Source organism: Diaphorina citri, unplaced genomic scaffold, assembly GCF_000475195.1.
Source record: "Diaphorina citri unplaced genomic scaffold, Diaci psyllid genome assembly version 1.1 scaffold471, whole genome shotgun sequence".
In the NCBI taxonomy this organism is placed as follows: Eukaryota; Metazoa; Arthropoda; class Insecta; order Hemiptera; family Psyllidae; genus Diaphorina; species Diaphorina citri.
In genome coordinates, this window is record NW_007377906.1 from 22,830 (window position 1) to 49,704 (window position 26,875).

General features: G+C 38.6%; 4 protein-coding genes across 6 annotated transcripts in view; all 4 read right to left on the minus strand.

Moving 5' to 3' along the window:
* Nucleotides 1-22,261, minus strand: part of LOC103509156 (zinc finger HIT domain-containing protein 2-like) — a 34,792-nt gene extending 12,531 nt beyond the window's left edge. The window contains exon 1 of one of the 3 annotated variants that reach the window (XM_026823558.1): nt 22,072-22,261. The gene's annotated coding sequence lies outside the window, so the exon portion shown is untranslated. Of the gene's footprint in view, nt 1-18,491; nt 18,684-22,071 lie in introns of those variants that run through there. The other 2 variants (XM_017444057.2, XM_026823557.1) reach the window with 2 other exon arrangements.
* Nucleotides 5,327-8,772, minus strand: LOC103509157 (putative GTP-binding protein 6). The gene is made up of 3 exons (XM_026823556.1): nt 8,716-8,772; nt 8,399-8,566; nt 5,327-7,030 (listed from the first exon to the last, which is right to left on the minus strand). The coding sequence occupies exons 2-3, from the start codon at nt 8,506-8,508 to the stop codon at nt 5,665-5,667; spliced, it is 1,476 nt and encodes a 491-aa protein (XP_026679357.1). The 5' UTR covers nt 8,509-8,566; nt 8,716-8,772; the 3' UTR covers nt 5,327-5,664.
* Nucleotides 11,231-26,875, minus strand: part of LOC103509158 (serine/threonine-protein kinase D3) — a 30,624-nt gene continuing 14,979 nt past the window's right edge. Inside the window, exons 9-17 of the mRNA XM_026823551.1 lie at nt 25,971-26,255; nt 25,534-25,831; nt 24,628-24,813; nt 24,174-24,287; nt 14,591-14,859; nt 13,900-14,083; nt 13,014-13,196; nt 12,273-12,510; nt 11,231-11,330 (exon numbers count right to left, since the gene is read on the minus strand). Coding sequence (XP_026679352.1) covers nt 12,284-12,510; nt 13,014-13,196; nt 13,900-14,083; nt 14,591-14,859; nt 24,174-24,287; nt 24,628-24,813; nt 25,534-25,831; nt 25,971-26,255 — 1,746 coding nt within the window. The 3' untranslated portion in view covers nt 11,231-11,330; nt 12,273-12,283. The remainder of the gene's footprint in view (nt 11,331-12,272; nt 12,511-13,013; nt 13,197-13,899; nt 14,084-14,590; nt 14,860-24,173; nt 24,288-24,627; nt 24,814-25,533; nt 25,832-25,970; nt 26,256-26,875) is intronic.
* LOC103509151 (high affinity copper uptake protein 1) lies at nt 16,413-16,849 on the minus strand. Its single transcript, XM_008473742.3, has one exon. The coding sequence runs from the start codon at nt 16,827-16,829 to the stop codon at nt 16,434-16,436; it is 396 nt and encodes a 131-aa protein (XP_008471964.2). The 5' UTR covers nt 16,830-16,849; the 3' UTR covers nt 16,413-16,433.

The following is a 26,875-nucleotide window of genomic DNA, read 5'->3' on the forward strand; positions in this document are numbered from 1 at the left end:
CAAAGTTCCTCCCTTCCCCCCCCCCTAAAGTCCTTTCAGTTTCACTCCCACGTGTGTCTAAAAATACCACGGGAGTCGAGAAGTCTGTAGAATTATCTTGTTCAGAAATTACTCTTCGTGGCAGACAGTATTTTGACTCAATTTTCGTCCAAAAATTCGTCTCTCTCTCTCTCTCTCTCCTCTCTTTTGTGAGGTTTAATAGAGGGGACTGTAACTGTTAAGGTCCTCCCTCCCCGAAAACGAAGAGAGAAGGTATACGGATAGAAGAAAGCCGTTCCGAGAACGAACCTTATCTGTTTAGGATGAAATTCGCCCCGGACGGGGCTGGAATCGAACCCGCGACCTAGCGCTCACAAGACAGACCGGCTACCCTTCAAGCTAGCTAGGCTGGTATGTGGCATGTTAACTTTAACTTCATGCTGATCGATTTTTTAGACGTTTGTCATAAAAGCGCGCGCTTGCACAGAACACAGAAATCAACATGCATTTGAAAATTGAATTTTAGAACCGGACATTAGGTGCTTCAAATTATTTCAAAGTTAATAATACCTATCTAATATAATGAATGAATGGACTTTGGACAAGGATAATAATCTGCTTCGAGAGATTACAATACACGGTTTTATTTTATTCCCAACTTCACACAAAGTTGTCTGCCAGCATTGGTACACATTAATTTGGAATGGTATTCTTTGAATTCAGCTTAACTTCTATAAGTGGCTGGAATCGAACCCGCGACCTAGCGCTTACAAGACAGACCGGCTACCCTCCAAGCTAGCTAGGCTGGTATGTGGCATGTTAACTTTTTTTTCCCCCCTTTAAAGCGCTTTAACTCTACGGGCAGTAGGTCGTTCACGCTGTATGTTAACTTTAACTTCATGCTGATCGATTTTTTAGACGTTTGTAATGTATTAAGCGCGCGCTTACACAGAACACAGAAATCAACATGCATTTGAAAATTGAATTTTAGAACCGGAAATTAGGTGCTTCAAATTATTTCAAAGTTAATAATACCTATCTAATATAATGAATGAATGGACTTTGGACAAGGATAATAATCTGCTTTGAGAGATTACAATACACGGTTTTATTTTATTCCCAACTTCACACAAAGTTGTCTGCCAGCATTGGTACACATTAACTTGGAATGGTATTCTTGGAATTCAGCTTAACTTCTATAAGCACTTTCGTAAAGCCACGGGAACTTAGTACATTATGTAACAAGAACTTACAAATGTGATGGATATATAGCCTAGTATGTAGGTAATATTGTAATAAGATCGTACGATTGACGGATAGTAGATCACTTTAGCTGACGTCACAAAGTGGTGGGGACATTCGATCATTGATAGTAAAATAGTAACACAGTAGAACCTCGATTATTTCAACTAATTGGGACCGGGGGTAGTTGAAACGATCACTTTCTGTGATCTTTTCCTCTGATAAGACAGGATATCCTTTGAAAGATAGAAAAAAAACAATGGATTTTGGAGTTGAAATATTGGAATTTCAAATAATCGAGGTTCTACTGTAGGTGACTACAATAAGTTATTGCTATGGGTAGATTGGTACAGAAAACAGATTTATGTAATCGAACCCGCGACCTAGCGCTTACAAGGCAGACCCGCTACCCTCCCAGCTAACTAGGCTGGCTCCTATGATTTGGATTTTCCAATCACTAGACAATGTACTATCTACCACATGATAAATTCAATAGGTATAATTAGCTAACTAGGCTGGCTCCTATGATTTGGATTTTCCAATCACTAGACAATGTACTATCTACCACATGATAAATTCAATAGGTATAATTGGGTACATAAATATGTTGGTCTGTTGGTGCCTATCTATTATTGGATGGAAAATCCCAAGTTGGTATAGGTAAGTGTTGGTATAAGAAGGTACCTACCCATGACCCATGACGTGGTTAATACACAAAGAAGTCGAGTTTTAACTATACCTACTTATGTAAGTGTTGTAGGCATGTTTTTCCCTTACATAACATTCATTCTCCCTTTGAAACTTTGACTAACGCAAATAAAGGTAGAAGCACACTACAATTTTAGATATTATTTTATTTTATTTTTTTTTTCCTCCTTCTTTTTCTTTAACTGACGTTGTACAATTGTATTCATTGAAATGTATTTTTAATGTCATATTATGTACAATAAAAATAAATTGAATTGAATTACTATCACGTTACGTCACGTGATAGTAGTATGGCTGTCTTCCCTGAAGTAATGCTTCGGTGGTGCCGGGGTGATTTTGTAAAAAAAAAGTATGGCTATCTTGAACGAAATTATCCACAGTATTATAGGAAAATGAAAAACTGAACTACAGCTTTCTGACTCACGTGACGTGACGCGGTAGTGTTGTGGCGCTCACAACAACACTCAACACTAAAATATAATCTTACATAGAAAACAGCCTTTCTCCACAATGTCCATCTCTTAAGTATAAATAACACTTCCAAATACTTGGCCAGCACCTGAGAGCTATGTCTAACTGATGAGTTCCAATAAGAACGAAACGCGTCTTAGGCTGCTCTCAGGTGTTGGCTAAAGTGTGTTTCTACCTTATTGCAAATATATTTAGATATTGCCAAGTACGTAAACCTAGACTGGCTAGAAACCTGTACTACCAATTATTCAAGTATCATTTGACTAAATAATTATCCCCTTGTACCAACACCTGGGTTATAGGTATCTATTTTCAGATACTCAACCTTCAAGTTCGCCTAAGTTACAGTTATCATGCCCACAGCGATTCAAGTACAGTAGAACTTCGATTATTTCAACTTTCTATTATTTCAACTCCAAAATCCATTGTTTTTTTTTCTACCTTTCAAAGGATATCCTATCTTATCAGAGGGAAAGATCATAGAAAGTGATCATTTCAACCTTGATCATTTTAACTACCCCCGGTCCCAATTATGTAGTTGAAAATAGAAAGTAATAATCGTGGTTCTACTGTACGGTTGTAAAATAGGTAGAAACAAAACTGACCACCTACCAGTGGGTAGTTAGGTAGTTATTACTTGCCGTAATGCAGAAGTTGCTCTAAAGTCCATTAAGTCCAAACGAAAGTTAACAAACCTTCAAGTTCACCCAAGTTACAGTTATCATGCCCACAGCGATTCAAGTTCGGTAGGTGGAAACAAAACTGACCACCTACCAGTGGGAGTTATTACTTGCTGTAATGCACAAGTTATTACTTGCCGTAATGCTCTAAAGTCCATTAAGTTCAAACGAAAGTTACCTACCTATTCTTAGTTACTCAGCTCTATTTTTATTCGTTAATTACTGACGGTAGTTAGATACTTCCTATCTGGTTTACCTTTACTCATAAATACATGTTCCTAATTTCCTATAAGCTTAAGAAACTAGTGTAGCTCGCTATACTGTAGTAAGTAATAGAAAATTGTAGTAAAAATTGAAAATAGAAGTAAAAACTGTAGTAAGAAACATGGAGTATATCTATGTAGGTAACTAGGTACGAGTATTCGTGCCCAAGTTACGTAGCGTAGGCGGTGCCCCAGGTACAAACGTAGGTGAGGATCAAGCATACCTAAGTTGGCATCTATAACCGAAAAATCTTCGATCTGCCGGGAATCGAACCCGGGGCCTCTGGCGTGCAAGCCACTCGACCACGGAGGCCGCTCATTACTAATCCACCGTTATCACACTGAAAGAGATAAAATTGGAATCCAGTAGAGTACCTAACTAACTACAATACCTACATGTTATGAGTACCTATGTACCTACTTACTTGATGACTCAGTAAAATAATGTTGTTTATGATTACGTCTGGTAGGCAATAGAGTTACAGAGTTAGTTCCTACAATCAGGCCTCCGTATTATTATTATTATTTTTTAAAAAAGATGAGTGTTCTACCGCCGTTCTTATTTCGTAGCAATAGAACAACTGCTACATTAGACGCTTGTGGCCTGTGTCGTAGCATGCCCATCCCGTAGTATGCCTCTCATTAGATGGGCGAGAAGGAACACAATACTTCCCGTTTAGCTGCTGGGTCAACACGAGAACACCAAAAAGTAACCCGTTGAAATATTTGCAATCGTATAACCATAAAGTTAGTATAGAAGAGGGTATATCATTCGTATCATGTAGTGTACCCAGCAGACTAGGGACCTAACGCCCAAGAGGGCAGCCTGAGCTGGTTTGGGCACGGAGAGAAGAAGAATTACGTGGGTAAGAGGGTGGAGAGACTGGACGAGGGAGGAAAGAGAGGAAGCTGCTGGGTCAACACGAGAACACCAAAAAGTAACCCGTTGAAATATTTGCAATCGTATAACCATAAAGTTAGTATAGAAGAGGGTATAACATTCGGATCATGTAGTGTACCCAGCAGACTAGGGACCTAACGCCCAAGAGGGCAGCCTGAGCTGGTTTTGGGCACGGAGAGAAGAAGAATTACGTGGGTAAGAGGGTGGAGAGACTGGACGTGGGAGGAAAGAAAGGAAAACGAAAATTAAAGTTGGAGAGATAAGGTCCAAGAAGATTTTAGAGAGAGAATGGAGAAGAGAGGAAGCAGTGAATAGAGAGTGGGACAAATTCTTCTTCTTTATCTTCACCTTTTCCCGTGTTTAGACGGGGTCGGCGTTTTTCGTGGAGAGATAAGGTCCAAGAAGATTTTAGAGAGAGAATGGAGAAGAGAGGAAGCAGTGAATAGAGAGGATTGTGAAGGTGGAGGGACAGATTCTTCTTCTTTCTTCTTTATCTTCACCTTTTCCCTTGTTTAGACGGGGTCGGCGTTTTTCAGCCCTCAATCAGCACTAGGGTGATAGCTTTTGGGCTGGTTTCGGGCATTTGGTTTTGGCTCTACAAATGACCTTCGCACTTAACCTTTGCTATTTCTTTAAAAGAGGGAAATGCCGAACGTGTACTTGGGATTTTATTTTCCCTTGACTCGCTCGATTTTGTTATGGATATTTAGTTTGTAGGATCTACGAGTGTGTATGTATAATAATTATATCAATATATGGGTGGAGAGATAAGGTCCAAGAAGATTTTAGAGAGAGAATGGAGAAGAGAGGAAGCAGTGAATAGAGAGGATTGTGAAGGTGGAGGGACAAATTCTTCTTCTTTATCTTCACCTTTTCCCGTGTTTAGACGGGGTCGGCATTTTTCGTCAGCCCTCAATCAGCACTAGGGTGATAGCTTTTGGGCTGGTTTCGCGCATTTGGTTTTGGCTCTACAAATGACCTTCGCACTTAACCTTTGCTAATTCCTTAAAAGAGGAAAATGCCGAACGTGTACTTGGGATTTTATTTTCTCTTGACTCGCTCGATTTTGTTATGGATATTTAGTCTGTAGGATATACGAGTATGTATGTAAAATAATTATATCAATATATGGGAGAGGGGGTGAGGCCAGCTCAAAACAAACGTGTCATATTCATTCGGTGTTCTATTACTTGCGTGTCAAAATAACTGACATATTACATATGATAAGAACCCTCTCCATCTACCGTAGAGCCTGGCTGTGTTCCTGCCATTGAATCTAAAAATGTACATTTTTTTTTTTTTTTACTCGGTACAGATGTACTGTAATGTGGTAAATCTAAATGCAATCCCAAAAAAAAAATATTTTACAAAAGAAATATATGAAATTCTACATGCTGAAATACTACAGGCTCCTCAGTCTTCATCCTCGTTTCCTCGAAGAAATAAACTCGTGCTTGAATTTGTTCATTATGACGTCGGTCATGACAACATCCAGCAACAGATGTTCTGCACTGGTGTCATCCTCTCTTATATTACTCACAGCAGTATGTTTCATTAGCCACTGATACTCGCTGCCTCCACTCCGAACCCTCATCGTGATATTCTTCCTCCCTGTAGCCTTCAGGATCATGTCTTGTACCTTCTCCTTCAACTGTGCCAGTCCAGTGCCTCGCGTGGCAGATATCAGCAGATCATACTCCTCAGTGACACGTTCACCAGGTGGGACAGCGTCCACCTTATTCCCCACAACAAGGACATGCTCCAAGATCTTCTCCTCCAGTTCCAAATGTTGCAGCGTTTCGTCCACATGCTGTTTCTGCTGCAGATAGTCTGGATTGCTAACGTCCACCACATGAATGATAATATCCGCCAGCATGGCGTCTTCCAATGTCACTTTGAACGGTTCTAGCAAGGTAGTGGGTATGTTGGATATAAACCCGATGGTATCCACATACAGTATCCTCAGTCTGTTCGGTAGCATTCCTTCGTGCGTGGTGACATCAAGGGTGGCAAACAATTGATTCCGAGGTACAAGACTGTCATCATCTGTCAGAGCTTTAATGAGCGTGGTTTTGCCACAGTTTGTATATCCCACCACAGCAACTGTAGGAAACTTTTGTCTCTGCTTCTTATTCCTCATCATTTCCCGTTGACCTTTGAGTTTATTCAAAGCCTTTTTCAACTTCTGCTCCCTCTCCATAAGAACCATGCGTTTAGAATCTAGAAAACCTTTAGTGATATTCATATTCGTGGCATCTTCTATCGTTCGATATCTTGTCCACAAATAAGGGAGTTCCGCGATTGCTATTTGCAGTCGAGCTTCACGGGTTTTGGCGTGAGCTTTGAATATTTGTATAACAATCATATAGCGGTCAAACACGGGGACTTGGAATAAATCTTGCAGCATTTTTTGTTGATGAAGTTTAAGTACATCTACACTGACAAACACAGCAGTGACCCGAGCATCCCCGCGGACTTGCCTCTTCAAAAGTTCTAGATTGCCTTTACCAAAGAAAGATTTCTTGTCGAAAGACAACAGGGAAATAATGGTTGAATCTACAACACGCCAGCCTTGTATAGAACTCACGAGGGCCTTGGATTCTGCCAACATGAAGTCTCGTGTTGTGTTGCGCTTCATCTTTTTTCCCCATTTGATGAATGGTTGAACAACAAATACCTGATGATCTGTGCCCAAAGCTCCAGTCTGTGCTTCGTCGCGGATAGTTTTGAATTCGTCACTTTCTTCGAGATCATCCTGTGAGTTATCACTGAACTTTACCTGGGATGTTGATATCCAATTACACAAAATGGTCTTGGGCTTTACTCTAAAATTTCTTGTAGAATAACACTCACTAAACCCACATAATTAATTTGAGGACTGATCAATCTGATCATACACTTGAAAACAAAATAAACATTTCAAGATTAGCACCTGTCTAGAAATTAAACCAAAGGAACAGAATTCATGAAGATCCAACATTTGCCAATAGAAAGCTTTGACCAAACTTGACCAAGATTACTGATGTCTGAATGATCTTGAATCTACAACACGCCAGCCTTGTATAGAACTCACGAGGGCCTTGGATTCTGCCAACATGAAGTCTCGTGTTGTGTTGCGCTTCATTTTTTTTCCCCATTTGATGAATGGTTGAATAACAAATACCTGATGATCTGTGCCCAAAGCGCCAGTCTGTGCTTCGTCGCGGATAGTTTTGAATTCGTCACTTTCCATGATCAGATTGATCAGTCCTCAAATTAATTATGTGGGTTTAGTGAGTGTTATTCTACAAGAAATTTTAGAGTAAAGCCCAAGACCATTTTGTGTAATTTAATTCGGACAGAAATTAAAAATGAAATCCAAGGAATTTGAAGAATTAAAAAAGAAAAAAAAATGACCAGATTTTTTTATACTAAACTAAACCATTCACACATCTTTCAACATCATCTAAGTAGGTATTCTAAGTCATTATCATTAACTTAAACCAACTTGAACAAGCATAAGTATCATTGATGTCTAAATGACTATTGTATCACCTTTTTCTATTGATTGCTTCAAGTTGGTCTTTTATTTCCACTTCTCCATTTTCTGTGAGATAAAACATGTTTTATAGAAAGAAGAAAAAAATCTTGGACTGTTGTTTACCCACTAACTTAATTGGTTGGATTTAAGAGTAGGGTTAAAATTAAAAAAAAAAAAAATCTGTATTACTTCAACTTATTTGGGACAAACATAGGCAATCACCCCAACAGATAGTATTATTAAATTAAAATATTCTCTGATGTCAATCTATAACTAGGTGCCCAAGTACCTACTCATTGTATAGAATTTATTATTAAGTACCTACCTACAAAAGCAATTAATGTTTTTGATCTATTTGTCATTATTTAAAGATTGGACGTCGGAGATTGAGTTGCCTTGTCTTGAAAGTTTCGTCTCGTCAGTTGTCCACCAGATCGCATCATCAGGTTTTGGGTATGTGAAGTCTCGTGTTTTGTTGCGCTTCATCTTTTTTCCCCATTTGATGAAAGGTTGAATGACAAATACCTGATGATCTGTGCCCAAAGCTCCAGTCTGAGCTTCATCGCGGATAGTTTTGAATTCGTCGCTTTCTTCAAGATCATCCTGTGAGTTATCACTGAACTTTACATGGGATGTTGATATCCACCTTGAGACTAATTTCCACGAAGCAAACTGGGACTGTGATGCCTTCACAAAATGTGCACTGCACACAGTTCTACAAGCATGGCGAAGTATTCGGAACATGATTTTTATTGGTCCGGTTTAGGTTTATTCTTCTCTAATTCGTACGCTATTTCCTGAACTAGTTTCCACGAAGCAAACTGGGACTGTGATGCCTTCACAAAATGTGCACTGCACACAGTTCTACAAGCATGGCGAAGTATTCGGATCATGGTGTTTATTGATCCGGTTTAGGTTTATTCTTCTCTAATTCGTACGCTATTTCCTGACACACTTTAGCTTTGCTTTTGGTTACTTGATAAGAGACAAGTAAAGCGACGACGGCGGATGTTAGAATCTGGTTGTTCTTATTGATAGGGATATATTTCCGCAGCAGTGATTGTCCAATGAAGCAGGCGGAACCAGCGAGGGCAAATGAGGCGAAACCAGTGAGAAAAGTTCTAGTCATGCAATCAATGTAAGAACTGAAGCCTGGGTGAGAGTCACTGTAGGCGATTGAAGATGGATTTAATTAGAATAATGATAGAATATGTGATATAGTAAGTGCTTTACAAATGTATGTTTGGTGGCCAACCATAAACTAATGGTTTGGTCACCCTGTAGGCGTTATAACAAATGGCTACGTGTACATGTGTATCGTTGCTGATAACTACACAGTTACACTTCTGAGTATCTGCTTCTGCAATGTCGAGCACTCAATAACTTTTCCCCAATCAATCAATCTATCGACGAAATAACCCAACGTAGACACTGTCAGAGTACAGACCCTGTAGGCGTTATAACAAATGGCTACGTGTACATGTGTATCGTTGCTGATAACTACACAGTTACACTTCTGAGTATCTGCTTCTGCTATGTCGAGCACTCAATAACCTTTCCCCAATCAATCAATCAATCGACGAAATAACCCAACGTAGACACTGTCAGAGTACAGGAACAAGAGACACATCAAATACAAATCACGGAGATAAGAAATTAATATTGTACTTTGGGTATGATCTTTAATACTGATTCAAACATCACTCTTCCACTCTAGTCAATATTTGGACAAAGCAAATAATGCGACCATTAAGGCTTACAAGTAGGTTCTAATTGAAAAAAAAGGAGCATGCCGTTCTACTTTCTACGTAATAAGATCCTACGGAATAAAAAAATCTTGTCCGGATGAGATTGAAAACCTTCTCCTCTATGTGAAAATTTATCTGTTTAAACTTTATATGATCTTTAATACTGATTCAAACATCACTCTTCCACTCTAGTCAATATTTGGACAAAGCAAATAATGCGACCATTAAGGCTTACAAATAGGTTCTAATTGAAAAAAAGGAGCATGCCGTTCTACTTTCTACGTAAGAAGATCCTACGGAATAAAAAAATCTTGTCCGGATGAGATTGAAAACCTTTTCCTCTATGTGAAAATTTATCTGTTTAAACTTTATACTCCAGATTTCTTAATCCAAGAATTAAACTTGAACTAAATTGGTCCTGGCCATTAATTTATTTCTTTATTCGAATGTTATTTTATTAAACATCCCACTTCTCACACTACTTTTGGCACTTGAATACTAAGTTATAGTTATAAAGCCCCATAGTCTGGAGTCAAAGAGCTTCATAGGAAGCCAAGAAACAACGTGATCCATACTGGAATGATCCATGCCTAGCTATTGGTATTGCACGTGTATGAGCACCAATCTGCAATCATACAACGGCAAATCAATAATCATTCAGACATCAGTAATCTTGGTCAAGTTTGGTCAAAGCTTTCTGTTGGCAAATGTTGAGATCTTCATGAATTCTGTATCTTTGGTTTAATTTCTAGACAGGTGCTAATCTTGAAATGTTTATTTTGTTTTCAAGTGTATGATCAGTTCTCAAATTAATTATGTGGGTTTAGTGTGTTTTTCTACATGAAATTTTTCAGCATTAACATGGACGGGGGTTGCTTCTGTAGCACATCACACACTGGTACCACCTTTGCTGTGTCCTTGTTCTCTTCTACAGAACTAATGCGTTGCTGAGCGGGGATAGAACGGTAATGCAAGTCATTGTATGTCTTCCAAAACAAATATTCGATAGCACACATTCAAGTTTGCATTAAAACACCATATACATACCACAACCTAGACGTATTATGGCCGGGACTACAATCTGAAGTTAAACTTGGTTGTTTAACTCTTGGATTGGCTAAGTTTGAAATCAACCAACCAGATTCCCTGGCCGGGACTACAATCTGAAGTTAAACTTGGTTGTTTAACTCTTGGATTGGCTAAGTTTGAAATCAACCTACCAGATTTCTTAATCCAAGAATTAAACTTGAACTAAATTGGTCCTGGCCATGAATTTATTTCTTTATTCGAATGTTATTTTATTAAACATCCCACTTCTCACACTACTTTTGGCACTTGAATACTGAGTTCTAAAGCCCCATAGTCTGGAGTCAAAGAGCTTCATAGGAGGCAAAGAAACATAACACTACATCTAATATTACTATTTCTAAATAGATAACATAAGAAATTTGGTCGTTTTTTTAAAGACACACGCAGAAAGGGAAAAATGGAATGTTAAAAAGAGAATCAACTAGGTACATTGTCACCTTTTGAGTGAAATGGAGGTCCATTTCAATGAGAATAACTAAATAGATAACATAAGAAATTTGGTCGTTTTTTTAAAGACACACGCAGAAAGGGAAAAATGGAATGTTAAAAAGAGAATCAACTAGAACTAGGTACATTGTCACCTTTTGAGTGAAATAGATGTCCATTTCAATGAGAATATAAAGCATTAAGCCCTATAACACTAGTGTGAGGAGGAGGAAAAGAGGGAGGATTCCTTGAGTTCATTTCTTGTGAGCAGATCTTGAAACAAACCGGGCTCCCAGCAACCAACTGAAATTAAGAAACCAATTATGTTAACGTTATGGTAAGAATATGGACTTGAAGGATGGTATATTAAGGAGCGCGGTAGCGCTCCGCCCCGCCAAGTCAAGAAAGTTTGACCGTATACCTTGTATTTTTCGGACGTTTAGGGTTTCATCTCTAGTCCCCCCTTTAGGAAAATTTGTCTCAGTAATATCAACAAAAACACAAGGTGATTGGTGCCACATGAAAAATGCGAGTTCATTTCTTGTGAGCAGATCTTGAAACAAACCGGGCTCCCAGCAACCAACTGAAATTAAGAAACCAATTATGTTAACGTTATGGCAAGAATATGGACTTGAAGGATGGTATATACCTTGTATTTTTGTTTAGGGTTTCATCTCTAGTCCCCTCTTCAAGGAAATTTGTCTCAGTAATATCAAAAACACAAGGTGATTGGTGCCACATCAAAAATTTCATTCGATTTTCCGGCAAGGAAGCTGGCTTGGGGAAGTTGATGTGACGTCATCGCATACATGAGCATATGTCGTGACATCGGAATACAAGATTTACCAGTATTTTTCAAATCGATTTATCTTGGAATCTAGAAGTCATAGAAGACAAAGAGAAATTTCCTAGGTAGTTCCTCATTTTTTCTGCTCTTTGACTTTGAAACCTCACTTAAATAAGCTCACAAGATCTCAAGATCGACCTTTGTACATACTAGGATTTAATCTTTCCCTTTATTTAATGTACTAATCCCATCGTCAAATTAATTCTATGGTATTTATAGCATTTGTGTCAATTGGTAACTCAATAGTTGAGCAGTTCGTCTAAAAAAAAAAAAAAAAAAAAAAAAAAAAAAAAAACTTAGGGTTTTTTTTCTTATTTGTCTAAAAAAAAAAAAAAAAAAAAAAAAAACATAGATACGTTAGGTTTTTTATGTCTACAACATTCCATTTTAACACTCACCGTTCGCCCGGTCATAGCATACGACTGGTCATCTCATAGCTTGGACTGGACGCGGCATAACTCGCCCATCGCGCATCATCCGAGGGGTGCGTCAAATATCGCACCCCTATCTGTCTCTCCAGCCCGCGCAAATCAGACCAGGTAGCGGGGTCTTGCAGCCAGGGGTGCGCCAGGGACTTGTCCACACTCAGGCGCTTCCTTTGCTTCACCTGGAGGAGGTTGTTGATCAGGTCGATGGCTACAACGAACAAAATTGATCCAGTTGAAGAGAAAGATCTTAACCAAAAAAAGTTTCGTGTCGCACCCTTGTCACGTTTGACACCTGCATACCAAATTTCAATTCTCTAGTTCTTACGTTCTCGAGATATTTTGTTTATAGACAGACACACGAACCAGTAGCTAAACTTTGGATTTAGGCTCTAGGTACCCCAAAACGTGCTTTGGCACTAAAAACGGACCATCAAAAATTTGACCCGATTACTCCTCCGCTAGTGCGCTTGCATAGTGGCGCTAACTAACGGACGAAAAAAAACAACTGCGTAAAGTCTGACGTCACACATATTTGAACTCTTTCATTAGAACGGAAAATAAAAATTGAATTTTCGACCTCTTAAAGTTGCTTTTTCGGAGTTTTGACCTCAGATTTGGATTTTTCACAACTTTTTACGCAGGAATCGACCTTTTATTAAAAATATTTTCCCAATTGCAACTCCTCCATTAAAAATTTCTTTTCCTACTTACCATCCGAGGAAATGTCTCTCCAGGGTCGAGGTGGATACATGAAGGCCGCATTCTGTATTTGCTCGTTAATGTCTTCATCCTCGTTGAACGGGAACGTACCAGACAGGGATACGTACACTATGACACCTACTGACCACATGTCCAGCGACCGGTTGTAGCCCTTGTTTCTTAACACTTCGGGCGCTGTGGAAGGCAAAAGGTTGTTTAGTTAAAAATCTAGCACTTACTGGGAATATGTCAAAGTTTAGTTCTAGCTTGAAGGGTAGCGCACCTACACTGCCTCGGTGGCGTAGTGGTCAAGACGCTCGCCTGGTAAACACGAGGGCGTGGGTTCAATCCCAGCCGAGGCATGGAATTTTATCCTCATTTATTTGAGAGTGTGACCACATAATAATGGAGCTCTAAGGGTTAGGTGGTAGAGAACGCCTCCGGCGTTAACCTCACCTGGTGGTTACCTTCCACTCAAGAGTCTGTTATTATTATTATTATTATTATTACATCTTAAGAGCTAGGTCACGGGTTCGAAAAAAAAATTTTAACATAAAATAAAAAAAAAAAAAAAAAAAAAAAAAAAAAAAAAAAATCAGTAAAACATCAAAACTCTGTTCCGTGTTGATTTATGCCGGGCGTCTCTTCAAACTATTGACGTAGGTTTTTTTTTTTTTAAGAGGTTTGACAGAGGGAACTGTAACTGCTATGGTCTTATCGTCCCGAAATCGAAGAGAGAAGGAAGACAGGATAGGAGAAAGCCAGCCGTTCCGAGAACGAACATTATCCCATCAGGATAAAATCCGCCCCGGGCGGAAATCGAACCCGCGGCCTAGCGCTTACAAGGCAGACGCACTACCAACTAAGCTAACTAGGCTGGCAAGTTATATAAACTCACCCAAATAAGCCGGCGTTCCGACCACAGAGCGACGGAAAGATTTCTCGCCTATGATGCGAGCGAAACCAAAGTCGCACAACTTGACCTGCGGTAGTTCCGAGTTTGTGCTGAGCAGAACATTCTCTGGTTTGAGATCGCAGTGGACAATGTTCTTGCTGTGCAGATGTTTCAGAGCCACCAGAATCTGCAAGTAAAAAATCAGAATCACGTACTTATTTGTATTTGATCTTGAAAATATTTCAACCGAATACTTTCTGGTGTTCTTGGGTTGACCCAGCACCTAAGTTGAAAGTATTGTGTCTCTTATCGCCCATCTGATGAGGGAATGAGTACATGAGGGATACAGATAATTTACTCCGGGACCAGGATGGACAGGCTACGATTCAGAACACACGAGTCTAATGTAGTCACTGCTACGAAATAAAAACGGCGGTGAAACACTGGCCTTTAAAAACACGCACAAACTGAAATTTAATATTTTGTAAGTACCTATTTCACGAAGGATTTCCTCGGAATTTGACGCATCTGCTGTATAAAAAAAAGACAAGCATCCTTTCTGCTTGCTCTTTTTTTTAAACACCTAAAGAAACTTTTTGTGATTTAAATTCGACAGGGAGATCCCGAGGTTAAGCTACACTGACCTGGGTTATGATGAGGTGGTTCCCTTACCACGATGTTAAGCTACACTGACCTGGGTTATGATGAACTTGGTGGTTCGCTCGCTCAATCTTCCTTTCTCGCTGGACAGTATCATCTCGAGCATATCCCCCTGCAGTTTCTCCATGACGACAAATATTCGGCCCGGGGTCTCGAACATACGCTCTAGGTTGACCACACCGGGGTGACACAGGTTCTGCAGAATGGCCACCTCATTCTTGAGCTGCGCCTCTTGTTTGGTGGGAAACCGCAGCTTGTCGATCACCTTGATAGCCACACCGCGGCCGGACTTCCGATGAACTCCTGGAATGGGGAAGCAAGGAATTAGAGTTACAGAATGTGAGTTTAAAATCGGTAAAAGTCTAAGGTGATTTTTTTTTTCAAGTAGGTACTTAACTACTAAGGTCTTATCGTTCCGAAATCGATGAGAAAAGGAAGACAGGATAAGAGAAAGCCAGCCATTTCGAAAACATCACTCTTCCACTCTAGTCAATATTTGGACAAAGCAAATAATGCGACCATTAAGGCTTACAAGTAGGTTCTAATTGAAATGCAGCATTTGAATAATAATAATAACAATAATAATAATAAAAAGTAATTGTTAGGTTCGTATTTGAGTTTTTTCAATATTACCTAGTTTAAATAAATATTTATCATAATATCATTAGGCCAACTTTTCAGAAGAAAAAAAATAAGTAAAAATCCTAATTAAAACCCTAGATATATCATCATTAATCAGAATAACGTTTTTAAGAAAAATGTTAACTTTAAAATAACACATGCATTGTTATTAAACTTTATACAGAGCCTTTCAGGAGAGGCCATGGAAAACGTCTATTACCTACTTATTTTTCAAGTGAATATTCACCGAAGCAACCAAAATAATGTGACTTGTACTCCTATATTAATCATAGTATAAAGTAGGGACAACCTACGTGGGAAAAATATTATAAAATACAGAAGCAATCACTAAAAACCTAAGACAAATCGCATTCATCCAACACATTCACAAGCACAGATGCGAAAAACGAAAATAAAGAGTCAAATTGAATTTATCAAATGGTATACACTGTACAGTCATATTGGTATATGACAATCTGGTAGAAAAGTTTCGAGACAAAAAAGCAGAGGGAAATAAATATTAACCGCGAGAACTTATCGGTTTTTTCTCTGGAAATTTAATAAGGCCTCTGTAGATTTCTGGGAATGACGATTATTTGAGTTTCAATTATAATAATAGGAACCATAACACAATGATAATTACACCAATCAAAGCTTTCAATACAAACATGAACACTCCTGGAAATGTGCGGTTAAATAAATCCCAGAAGTAAAATGATTGGACGTCGGAGATTGAGTTGCCTTGTCTTGAAAGTTTCGTCTCGTCAGTTGTCCACCAGATCGCATCATCAGGTTTTGGGTATGTAATAGCACACATTCAAGTTTGCATTAAAACACCATATACATACCACAACCTAGACGTATTATGGCCGGGACTACAATCTGAAGTTAAACAAACTTGGTTGTTTAACTCTTGGATTGGCTAAGTTTGAAATCAACCAACCAGATTCCTGCATTGTTATCGAGAAAATTACACACGAAAATATTCAACAATTAAAAATTTAAGCTGCCTAGTAAAGTTCTACATTTGCTTGGTTGGTAAAAAAAAAAGGACTATAAAGTAAGATGTTTTGCAAAGCACATAGCACACATTCAAGTTTGCATTAAAACACCATAAACATACCACAACCTAGACGTATTATGGCCGGGACTTCAATCTGAAGTTAAACTTGGTTGTTTAACTCTTGGATTGGCTAAGTTTGAAATCAACCAACCAGATTCCTTGGAAGTTACCCGTGGGTAACACAGGATGAGGGTCAGTGGCAATGTTCGGTTACATCTACAATGACTGACTTCTTCCATCCAAACAGGAAATAACCACAGGCAGCTCCAGCAACAACAGCAATACACAGAGCCACATTGTATGTCATGAACACCAACATGAGAAGGAAGCTCATGGTGATTTGCAGCACATGCAGCAAGGTCTGGATAAAGTGAGGCATACTCAGCATTAACATGGACGGGGGTTGCTTCTGTAGCACATCACACACTGGTACCACCTTTGCTGTGTCCTTGTTCTCTTCTACAGAACTGATGCGTTGCTGAGCGGGGATGGAACGGTAATGCAAGTCATTGTATGTCTTCCAGAACAAATATTCACGGTAATACTTGACACCTTCATAGAGAGCAGCAAGGAAGAAGATTCCTACCATGGAAGCTATCAATCCACTAGGTGTTATTAAAAAAAAAAAAAAAGACCAGATTTTTTTTTACTGAACCATTCACACATTTTCAACATTATCCAAGTCATTGTCATTACTTAACTTAAACCAACTTGAACAAGCATGTCATTAATGTCTAAATGACTATTGCATCACCTTTTTCTATTGATCGCTACAAGTTGGTCTTTTATTTCCACTTCTCTAGATGAATTATGTATGTTTTATGGGGAACAGAGTGCTGAGTGAAAAGAAAAAAAAAATGGATTGTTGTTTACTCACTAACTTAATTGGTTGGATTTTAGAATAGGGTTGAAAAAATATATTACTTAAATTTATTTGGGATAAACATAATTATGTAGGCAATCACCCCAACAGATAGTATCATTAAATTAAAATATTCTCTGATGTCAATCTATAACTAGGTGCCCAAGTACCTACTTACAAAAGCAATGCCTAGGTAAAGCAATTGATGACAAACCTTGCAATAAAGAGGATTTACTCAACCTTGTGAGGATAATATTAAATACTCCAAGAAGAGTTGGTTAGTAATTATTTGCAATGGCTAAGTTTGTGTCCTCCACCTAATTATTAATTAATTAAGAAATATGTATCTAACTCAGTGGAATGCCTAGACACGATACATAAATTTGAATTTTAAAACAAATCCTATGCCTCTTAAAAACTGTCCCAAGGGGTAAAGATGGATGAGAATATTTTCTAGCAAATAATCAAACAATATGTTACAGATTAAACAACAAACCTAGATCCGCAGCAGTGATTGTCCAATGAAGCAGGCGGAACCAGCGAGGGCAAATGAGGCGAAACCAGTGAGAAAAGTTCTAGTCATGCAATCTATGTAAGAACTGAAGCCTGGGTGAGAGTCACTGTAGGCACTCTTCAACTCAGAAGCTGATAATTTACTCATAACTGATTGTCTTCGAGATAACTCTTCAAGTTCCACAACCTCAGGCCATGCCAGACTAAAATGAAAGCAAACAAAACACAACATGATTGTTTTATACTGTTAAATGGGTAGCTGTCCCACTGGGTAAAATCTAGGAGTCAGGGCAGGTTAGTTCACTTTTTGTATGACAGGATAAAGGAATTTTACTGCATAATATCGATGTTATCTAAGGCACTGGCAATTCAACTATGAATGGATAAGTTTAAGTTCTTTTCCAAATTTAATGTAACCACAAACCTAGATTTTTGCGGGGTAACTACGAATAAAAACATTACAGTTTACTTAAGTGGTATAATATTTGAATCTTAAAAGGAAGGTCATAATAAATACTTGAATAATTTATCTCAGCAACTTTACATTTGGCAGAAAAAGCTATTTTGTGGTTGTACTCATAGAGTGTACCAAAAAAATCATTTTGAAATTAATCAATTCTTTTGAGAACTTACAAATAAATTGATCGGAAAAGGATTGAACAATCACACACCACAAAGTAGAGGAATTATTTAATCACTGATTTGTATCTTGAAAGTGAAAGTACTACAAGTACCTACCTATCAAGTAATGAAGTACCAGTGCCATAGACAACTTCGAGTGAAGGGGGAAGTCGGGAAGTCCTTGAATCAATGGGAAACATTTTTTGAGCTGACTATGTGTTTTGAAAGGAATGAGAAATTGAGAACAAGTCTTACCTTTATCTTGCACACGTAGACTAGACCTACAGGTTATCGGTTATCTGATCACTATCATCAATGGAAAACTCTACTTTTAGATTAGACTGGAAAACTCGAATTTCGATCAAAAATTTCGCAGCTTATTGGAAAATTTCAATTTTTTAAAAAAAATTCAAATTTGCGCGCGCCTTCGGGTTGGAGCTTGAAACGGTATCTCTTTGGAAAGATTCGTTCACACGATGATCTACAAGGAGGCTAGAAGGCAGTGGACTGTGGAAGTGTGGACTCACGATGATAAACTCCGAAAACTTCACGCATCGGTCGTCAAAATAATAAAACCGCCACGCCACGCCAGCCTAGTTAGCTTAATTGGTAGCGAGTCTGCCTTGTAAGCGCTAGGCCCCGGGTTCGATTCCCGCCGGGGGCAAATTTATACTGAAGGGATATGTCCGTTCTCGGAACGGCTGGCTTTCTCCTATCTTGTCTTCTTTCTCTCTTCGATTTCGGGACGACAATAAGACCTCATCTCATCAGTTACAAGTTCCCTCTATAGGCTTGCACGCAGGAGGTCCGGGTTCGATTCCCGGCGGGGCCGAGGTTTTTTTCGGCTCTGTGCTTGGAGTTCGGGGTGCACTCAGGCTCATGAGGACAATTGAGTAGCTACTTTAATCGAGTAGCGACCAGTAGCGGCATTACAAGTCGAAGAGACGAGCAATAATAAATATGATGATTGAGTAAATGAAAGACTTGTAATACTGTGATACCCACAAAGTTGTGAGAAAGCTCTCTGCTTTACCACAAAGATTCATGATTTCATGATTTGATTTTGGTTTTTAATGAGAGGCTAAAGGTAGAAACACGTTACGTAATAGTAGTGCTGTTCTGAACGAAATAACCTACAATATTCTAGGAAAAATTTGAACTACGTCTTTCTGACTCCCCATAAGCTCACGTGACGTGATAGTAGTGTGTTCCTACTCAAAGTTTTTCGGGCACGGTTAGCCCAGAGGTAACGCGCTTGCTTGCCATGTGTTCGTTTTTGGATAGCAAATATTTCATAGGGTTACTTCCTGCTGTCTCGTGTTGACCCAGCACCCAAATGGGAAGCTTTTTCTTTCTCATGATGCTCAATGGCCGATTTCGGTGATTGAGCTTTTTCATAAATCCAGTCCGCGGACTGAGCTATTTACAGTGTGCATTTTCCACACCACGAAGTGAGCGGTTTTTTTGCTCATTGAGCGAATTCGGGGATTGAGCAATATGGCCCTTTGACACAGACCAGTAAAAACCAATACACCGGCTTAAAAGTCGTAAAAACCCACAGCCTAATGACTGTATTCAGAGTAAACAGGAAACGAGGCAGAGATCAAGAACGACAAACAAAAGGTGACTCAACATTGTTTCCAGCGATTATAAAACAAATTAAAAATCTAAATTGAGATCTAATCTAATATCAACCAATAGTTATCTACCTACATTCCCATGTACACCTTTATATTATAGTTGTTTAGAGCGCGATATAATTCTATGGGATATGGTTCACCACTGCAGCAAAGCGTTTAATTACTTCATGTTCAACTATGACAACAGATTTATCTGAGAGGATGATGTATTGGAAACCAAATCTCAAATTAAGCCTAATTTGTTTAATTTGGATGGTAGCGTGTCTGCCTTGTAAGAGCTAGGTCGCGGGTTCGATTCCTGCTCGGCACGGATTTTATCCTAAACAGATGATGTTCGTTCTCGGAAAGGCTGGCGTTCTCATATCCTGTCCTTTGAACAAACTTTGACCTTCATGAAGTAACCAAGAATGGTATCGTGCGAATTGAAATTGATGTAAATTTCATTAGACTCAACCATTGCGTATCGGGAGGAGACTTGGTACGGATAAGTCTGGCATGTTTGTGAAGTTGTGAACTGATGAAGATGGAAACGAAAGGTTTATTTCCACGAAGAGGTTTCGATTCTATTAAAACACTACCTCTACGACCTTGTAGTTCACATACCGGCCAGAGCTCGTATTGCGGTGGATAAACCACTCGAATGATAACAAATATCTATGACCAATTCGTTCAAAATTGATAAAAATAAACGTAACCGCAAGCAAAAAATTTTGATTACAACGTAACGTGTACAACATGTTTGTAAACTATCGCAGTGTAGGAAATAAGTCGTGTTGTAAATGCCGATAACAAATATCTATGACCAATTCGTTCAAAATTGATAAAAATAAACGTAACCGCAAGCAAAAAATTTTGATTACAACGTAACGTGTGCAACATGTTTGTAAACTATCGCAGTGTAGGAAATAAGTCGTGTTGTAAATACAGTAAATGCCAAGACATGAGGTCTTTGAACAAACTTAATTCTGTAAATGCCAAGACTTGAGGTCTTTGAACAAACTTTGACCTTCATGAAGTAACCAAGAATGGTATCGTGCGAATTGAAATTGTATATATGTAGGTAGGTGCCAAAATAGTTAACATTAGGGTTAAAAATATTCACATGTGAACTACCTATGCATAGGTGCGTCTCATACACTCATGAGTGCGTCCATCTTAAAGACTCGTAGACAATATTAAATGGTTAGCCTACCCTTAAACCTGGTTAAGGACCGAGCTTTTTTCGGTTCTATATTGTGTTTTTATTTTCAGTTTTTGTTTGGACTGTTGTCAACCAAAGTGACAATTAACAGAAACGGGTTTTTGGTCAAACAAAAACGAAAACCGACTTTTATCGTATTCTAGCCTGGATAGAAATATTAATAAAAAAGATAATGAGACAATTTTGCAATACACTCATGAGTGCGTCCATCTTAAAGACTCGTAGACAATATTAAATGGTTAGCCTACCCTTAAACCTGGTTAAGGACCGAGCTTTATTCGGTTCTATATTATGTTTTTATTTTCAGTTTTTGTTTAAACTGTAAGAGAGTCAACCAAAGTGACAATTAACAGAAACGAGTTTTTGGTCAAGCTAAAACGAAAACGAACTTTTATCGTAATCTAGCCTGGATAGAAATATCAATAAAAAAGATAATGAGACAATTTTGCGTCGCCAATAAGTACTTACATGTCTATTAGAAATAAAATATGTATAATCAATAAATTTTACAAATTCATAGATTTATAAGTTTGCTTTACAATAAAATCTCAAAAAATGTACAAAACGTAACAGAAATGAAAGTTTTTTTTTATGGATATTGTACGATTGAAGATGGATTTTTATTAGAATATAATGGGATATATGATACAGTAAGTGCCTAACAAATATATGTTTGGTGGCCAATTATAAACTAATGGTTTGGTCACCCTGTAGGCGTTATAACAATTGGCTACGTGTACGTGTGTATCGTTGCTGATAACTACACAGTTACACTTCTGAGTATCTGCTTCTGCTATGTCGAGCACTCAATAACTTTTCCTCAATCAATCTGAATCAATCAATCAATCGACGAAATAACCCAACGTAGACATTGTCAGAGTACAGGAACAAGAGACACATCGAATACAAATCACGGAGATAAGAAATTAATATTGTAGGTTCCCTCTATCAAACCTCTTTGAAAAAAGAAAAATAATAAAATTAAAACTCATACCGCCAGTCTAGTTAGCTTGGGTGGTAGCATGGGGGTGGTAGCGCATTTGCCTTGTAAGCGCTAGATCGCGGTTCGATTCCTACCAGAGCAAGCTTGAAATTCACGCACATTTATCAGTCACGCTTAATTATCAACGTAATGCTTAACGTTATTTAATTGAAATGTTCGGTCGTGTTTCCAACGCCGCAGTCCGCCGCACCACGTCACCTAAGGTAGTTTTCATCTACAATAAAATAGGTATTGAATTTCTGAACGAAAAGGAAAATACGTCTTATCTTTTCATTTTCATCATTAATTTTTTTTATTAATTTTTAAAATACAATGTCGCTCTCACAGAACAAAGTTTCAAGAAAATTTTTTAAATGCACTCTCTGTAAAATAAATATAAAGAGCCAGAACATTGAAAAATGAGTATTTTGACACAAGAAAATATTACCTAATTTGCCATCAAGTAATCTCTAACTGCACTTGAAATCAATGCCTCGGGCTTGATAGAAATAATATTCAAAATAATAAAATAAAATGTAAGAAGGAATGCACCCTTTTGAATTCAAATAACCATCATTTGTTTTGCTACCACAATAATAATGGTGCAATAGGAATATTGATTCAAAATAAATGTTTAAAATAGGTATACTGTGGAATGAATGGGAGTTGACTATATACTGTTACGTTACATAGGTATCTACTTTGAAATAAATTAAATATAAAAAAATATGTATAATAAATAAAATATAATAATAAATGGGGTTTGGAGTATTTAAAATGAGAATTGCACAACCAGGGCGGAAGAAAAAAATTGCACATAAGAAAAAATACAAAGTAAAAAAATATCTTTTGTTTTGAAAGAAAAAATAAAATAAATTAAAATAAATAGGTAGAAAGTGAAAATTTGTTCAATGAAATAAATATAAGGTACATACCTGCTGACTATACCCATTGTATCTGCCTCATAATATTTAACATTTCATAATAAGATATTACAAAGGTAATATTAGAAGAGATTATGGAATAGATAGGTACTGATGTAAAGACGAGTGGAAAGAAAACAACCTCGGTAAAAAATAAAATATGAGAAGAAACAAAATAACTGAAAATGAACAGGTACAAGAAATAAAATTATTAAAAAATAAAATAATACTATACAGGGTGTCCACCAATGTATGACCCACTCAAATTGCTCCCAATCTGTTGGAGTTTTCGAGTATAAAAGAAATACGGGTTTTTTTATTTTTCGAAAACTCTAACAGATTCGGAGCAATTTGAGTGGGTCATACATTGGTGGACACCCTGTATAGGTACTGTTTTGCATACATAAAAACAAAATGGAATTATTCTGGGGGGGGGAAACTAAAATAGGGATTAAAAGTCTAAAATAAAACTATTTTGCATAAATGCATATCCTTATTTCAAATGCAGCATTTGAATAATAATAATAACAATAATAATAATAAAAAGTAATTGTTAGGTTCGTATTTGAGTTTTTTCAATATTACCTATTTTAAGTAAATATTTATCATAATATCATTAGGCCAACTTTTCAGAAGAAAAAAAAAATAAGTAAAAATCCTAATTAAAACCCTAGATATATCATCATTAATCAGAATAGCGTTTTTAAGAAAAATGTTAACTTTAAAATAACACATGCATTGTTAGCGAGAAAATTACACACGAAATTATTCAACACTTAAAACTTTAAGCTGCCTAGTAAAGTTCTACATTTGCTTGGTTGGTAAAAAATAAAGGACTATAAAGTAAGATGTTTTGCAAAGCACATAGCACACATTCAAGTTTGCATTAAAACACCATATACATACCACAACCTAGATGTATTATGGCCGGGACTACAATCTGAAGTTAAACTTGGTTGTTTAACTCTTGGATTGGCTAAGTTTGAAATCAACCTACCAGATTTCTTAGCCATTTCGAGAACGAACATTATCCGTTCAGGGTAAAATCCGCCCCCGGGCGGGAATCGAACCCGCGGCCTAGCGCTTACAAGGCATACGCGCTACCAACCAAGCTAACTAGGCTGGCACTCTAAAGTGAACAACTTTTCCTTTTCAAATGACTTCCATATCTTTACAATGATAGAACCTTACCTCCATACACAATACCAAACTGTCCTGATCCCAGCACCTCATCTGGAGATATTTGATACAACTGACTCATATCTGTCACTCTGCTCTCTTCAGATTCTGACACATCTTCACACTCTGAAACATAAGATGACAAGTTAGAATAATCTCACATTTCATGTAAATCAAAGTAAGCACTATTGTTGTAGTAGCTGTACCGAAGGGGGCCGATGGTCTCTAGCCAAGATAACTTGGCCCGTCCTGAACCGCAGTCAATCATCACGAGGACCTGTGCTTTTCCTTTGAAGCATTATAAACTCTTGGTAACAGCTAGCCAGGCTGATTAGGGTTTGGCTGCTCTACTCCCTATTTAATCCCACAAATCCTTAAGCAAAATTTTCCAGTTTTTCCTAGATATCTGGGTTCGCTTAAAAATTCTAGGGAAAAAATAAATGGATAAAAGCCGGTTGGGACTTACTTGTGCCACTGGGTTCCTGCACAGGCATCAGGGCCTGTCTCAGACTCAGCTCCCACGCTCTCGCTCCCAGGCCACTCTCAGGCGCGGTCACAGGTGTCTCTACCCCATCTGAAGGGGAATGAGTATCTTCACCCACGTAATAGTCGAGGTTGTTCGTCTTGAGAATGAAACAGTGCGAGGTCGAGCCTGGAACATGGCGGGAAAACACTGTGACCAATGATTATTTCTAGACCGTAGCAATAGTCAGTACAGGGTTTATACGCTTTTCCTGGAATAAAATTCCATGACTTCCAGAAAATTTCTATGAATATCCCAGAAAATTAGGGGGCGGAGGTACTTAAAAATCAGTAAGATTACCCCTTCATTTAAATAAACTATGCAATATGCAGAATGTCAATGAATATGAGGGGGAATGCGCCGCAGGCCGTTTTTTAGAAACATGTGCATGATATTTAATTTGAATGTTTTTCATTTTTGACCGGGTGGCAAATTCCATGACTTTTCTTTCCAGGTTTTCTTTAAATTTTTACGACTTTCCATGACTTTTTGGCCGATTTTCAGATTCCATGACTTTTCCAGGTCGCGTATAAACCCTGTTAAGTGATATTGACGAAACAATGGACACAAATGAAATGAGATTAGTGCTTACCATGGGTCAAGATCCAGTCCCTCATGGAGTTTTTGATAAAAGGAACTGTAACAACGGAGGTCTTATGGTCCCAAAATTGAAGATAAGAGAATATCCTATCCAAGAGGCAAGCCGGGAGGCGTTCCTTGAACGAACCTCATTTATTTACGATAAATTTCGCCTCGGGTGGGAATCGAACTCACGAACGAGGCAGCTATACGAGGCAGACGCGCTACTCTCCAAGCTAACAAGGCTGGCAACTTCAGATTTCAACTTACAATAATTATTACTCTTGTTGTTCGTCACCGGCTCGCCGACGCAATCTTTGGGCACCTTGTCCAGGCACTTCTTGTGCACGTTGAACCCACAATCCTTGCACTGCAAGCCCTGCTTGAACAGACCCTTGAGCAGTTTCTTGCACAGGCCGCATAGGGTGGGCCGGGTGTAGGTGTGCAGGTTGAACGTATGCGGAATGTTGACGCTAGAGGGCGCTCCCGGGGAGGTAGGGGAGAGGGCATCCGTGCGTGAGGTGAGGGAGGGGGAACGGCTGCTGGGCTTGGTGGAGAATGAGGAAGACTGTGGGGGAGAAGAAAAGAGCCGAAAAAGAACTTCGTCTCAGCGGGGAATCGAACCCGGAACCACCGGTATGCAAGCCTAATATTCGTATAAGCTCAACCCATCCTACAGGGCTGTTTGCCTTTAGACCTAAGCCTCAAAGTGATTTTTTATATTGAATGCAAAACCCAAGGTGACTCGGCCACAGAAATGGAGCTCTTACCATGCTATCCTTGCTTGTATAATGTATCATCCAGCCTTCCTTGATGACTTTGGAGCCACGCCGCTTCGTATGTTTAATACTTTGCACCACTCTCATCAGGGGAATATTGTTACTAGGCGTGGCAGTGGCGGTGCGCGGTTCAGACCGAGGGCTAGGCCCCCCGCCATCCGTACTGCCCCTTTCTTCATCCTCGTCCTCCTCCTCTGTATTGCTTTTGATTTCCTGTGAGAGAAGAATGATTAGTTTGGAAAGAGCTTTTAATGGAGGTCATGTGCTTATTTACACTGAAAAAAAATCGTTCCAATCGCGCACTACGCCTTACAGTCAATTGTTTCAGCCTCACAGTCAAGGATTGAACATGCTTGAACGAAAGGAAGCAACAATTGATTTTAATGCGAAAGGCCCTTGAAGAAAGACAGGATAGGAAAAAGCCAGTCATTCCGGGAACGAACCTCATTTGTAAAAGAATCAAGTTTGCCCCGGGCGAAAATCGAACCTCCAAGTGAACTAGACTATTCGCCTACTTACAATCTCTTCATCTTTTTTTTTTCCCCGTGTAGGTACAGACGAGGTCGGTCATCAGCCTCTCAATCAGTCCTAACTAGGGTGATTGCTTTGGGCTGACATTTGGTTTTGGCTACAAATTTTACTCATGGATGCCCTTCGCACTCAACCTTTGCTATTTCTTTAGCGAGGGAAATTCAGGCTGGTATACTCACTGTTTAAAGTCCCCGAGCCCAACTAAGCTGGTCTACTCCCTGTTTAACGTCCCCCAGCGAGACAATATTCTCCTACTTATCCCCTTTTAAATATTAAACCCCTTTTATTAATTAATCACCATC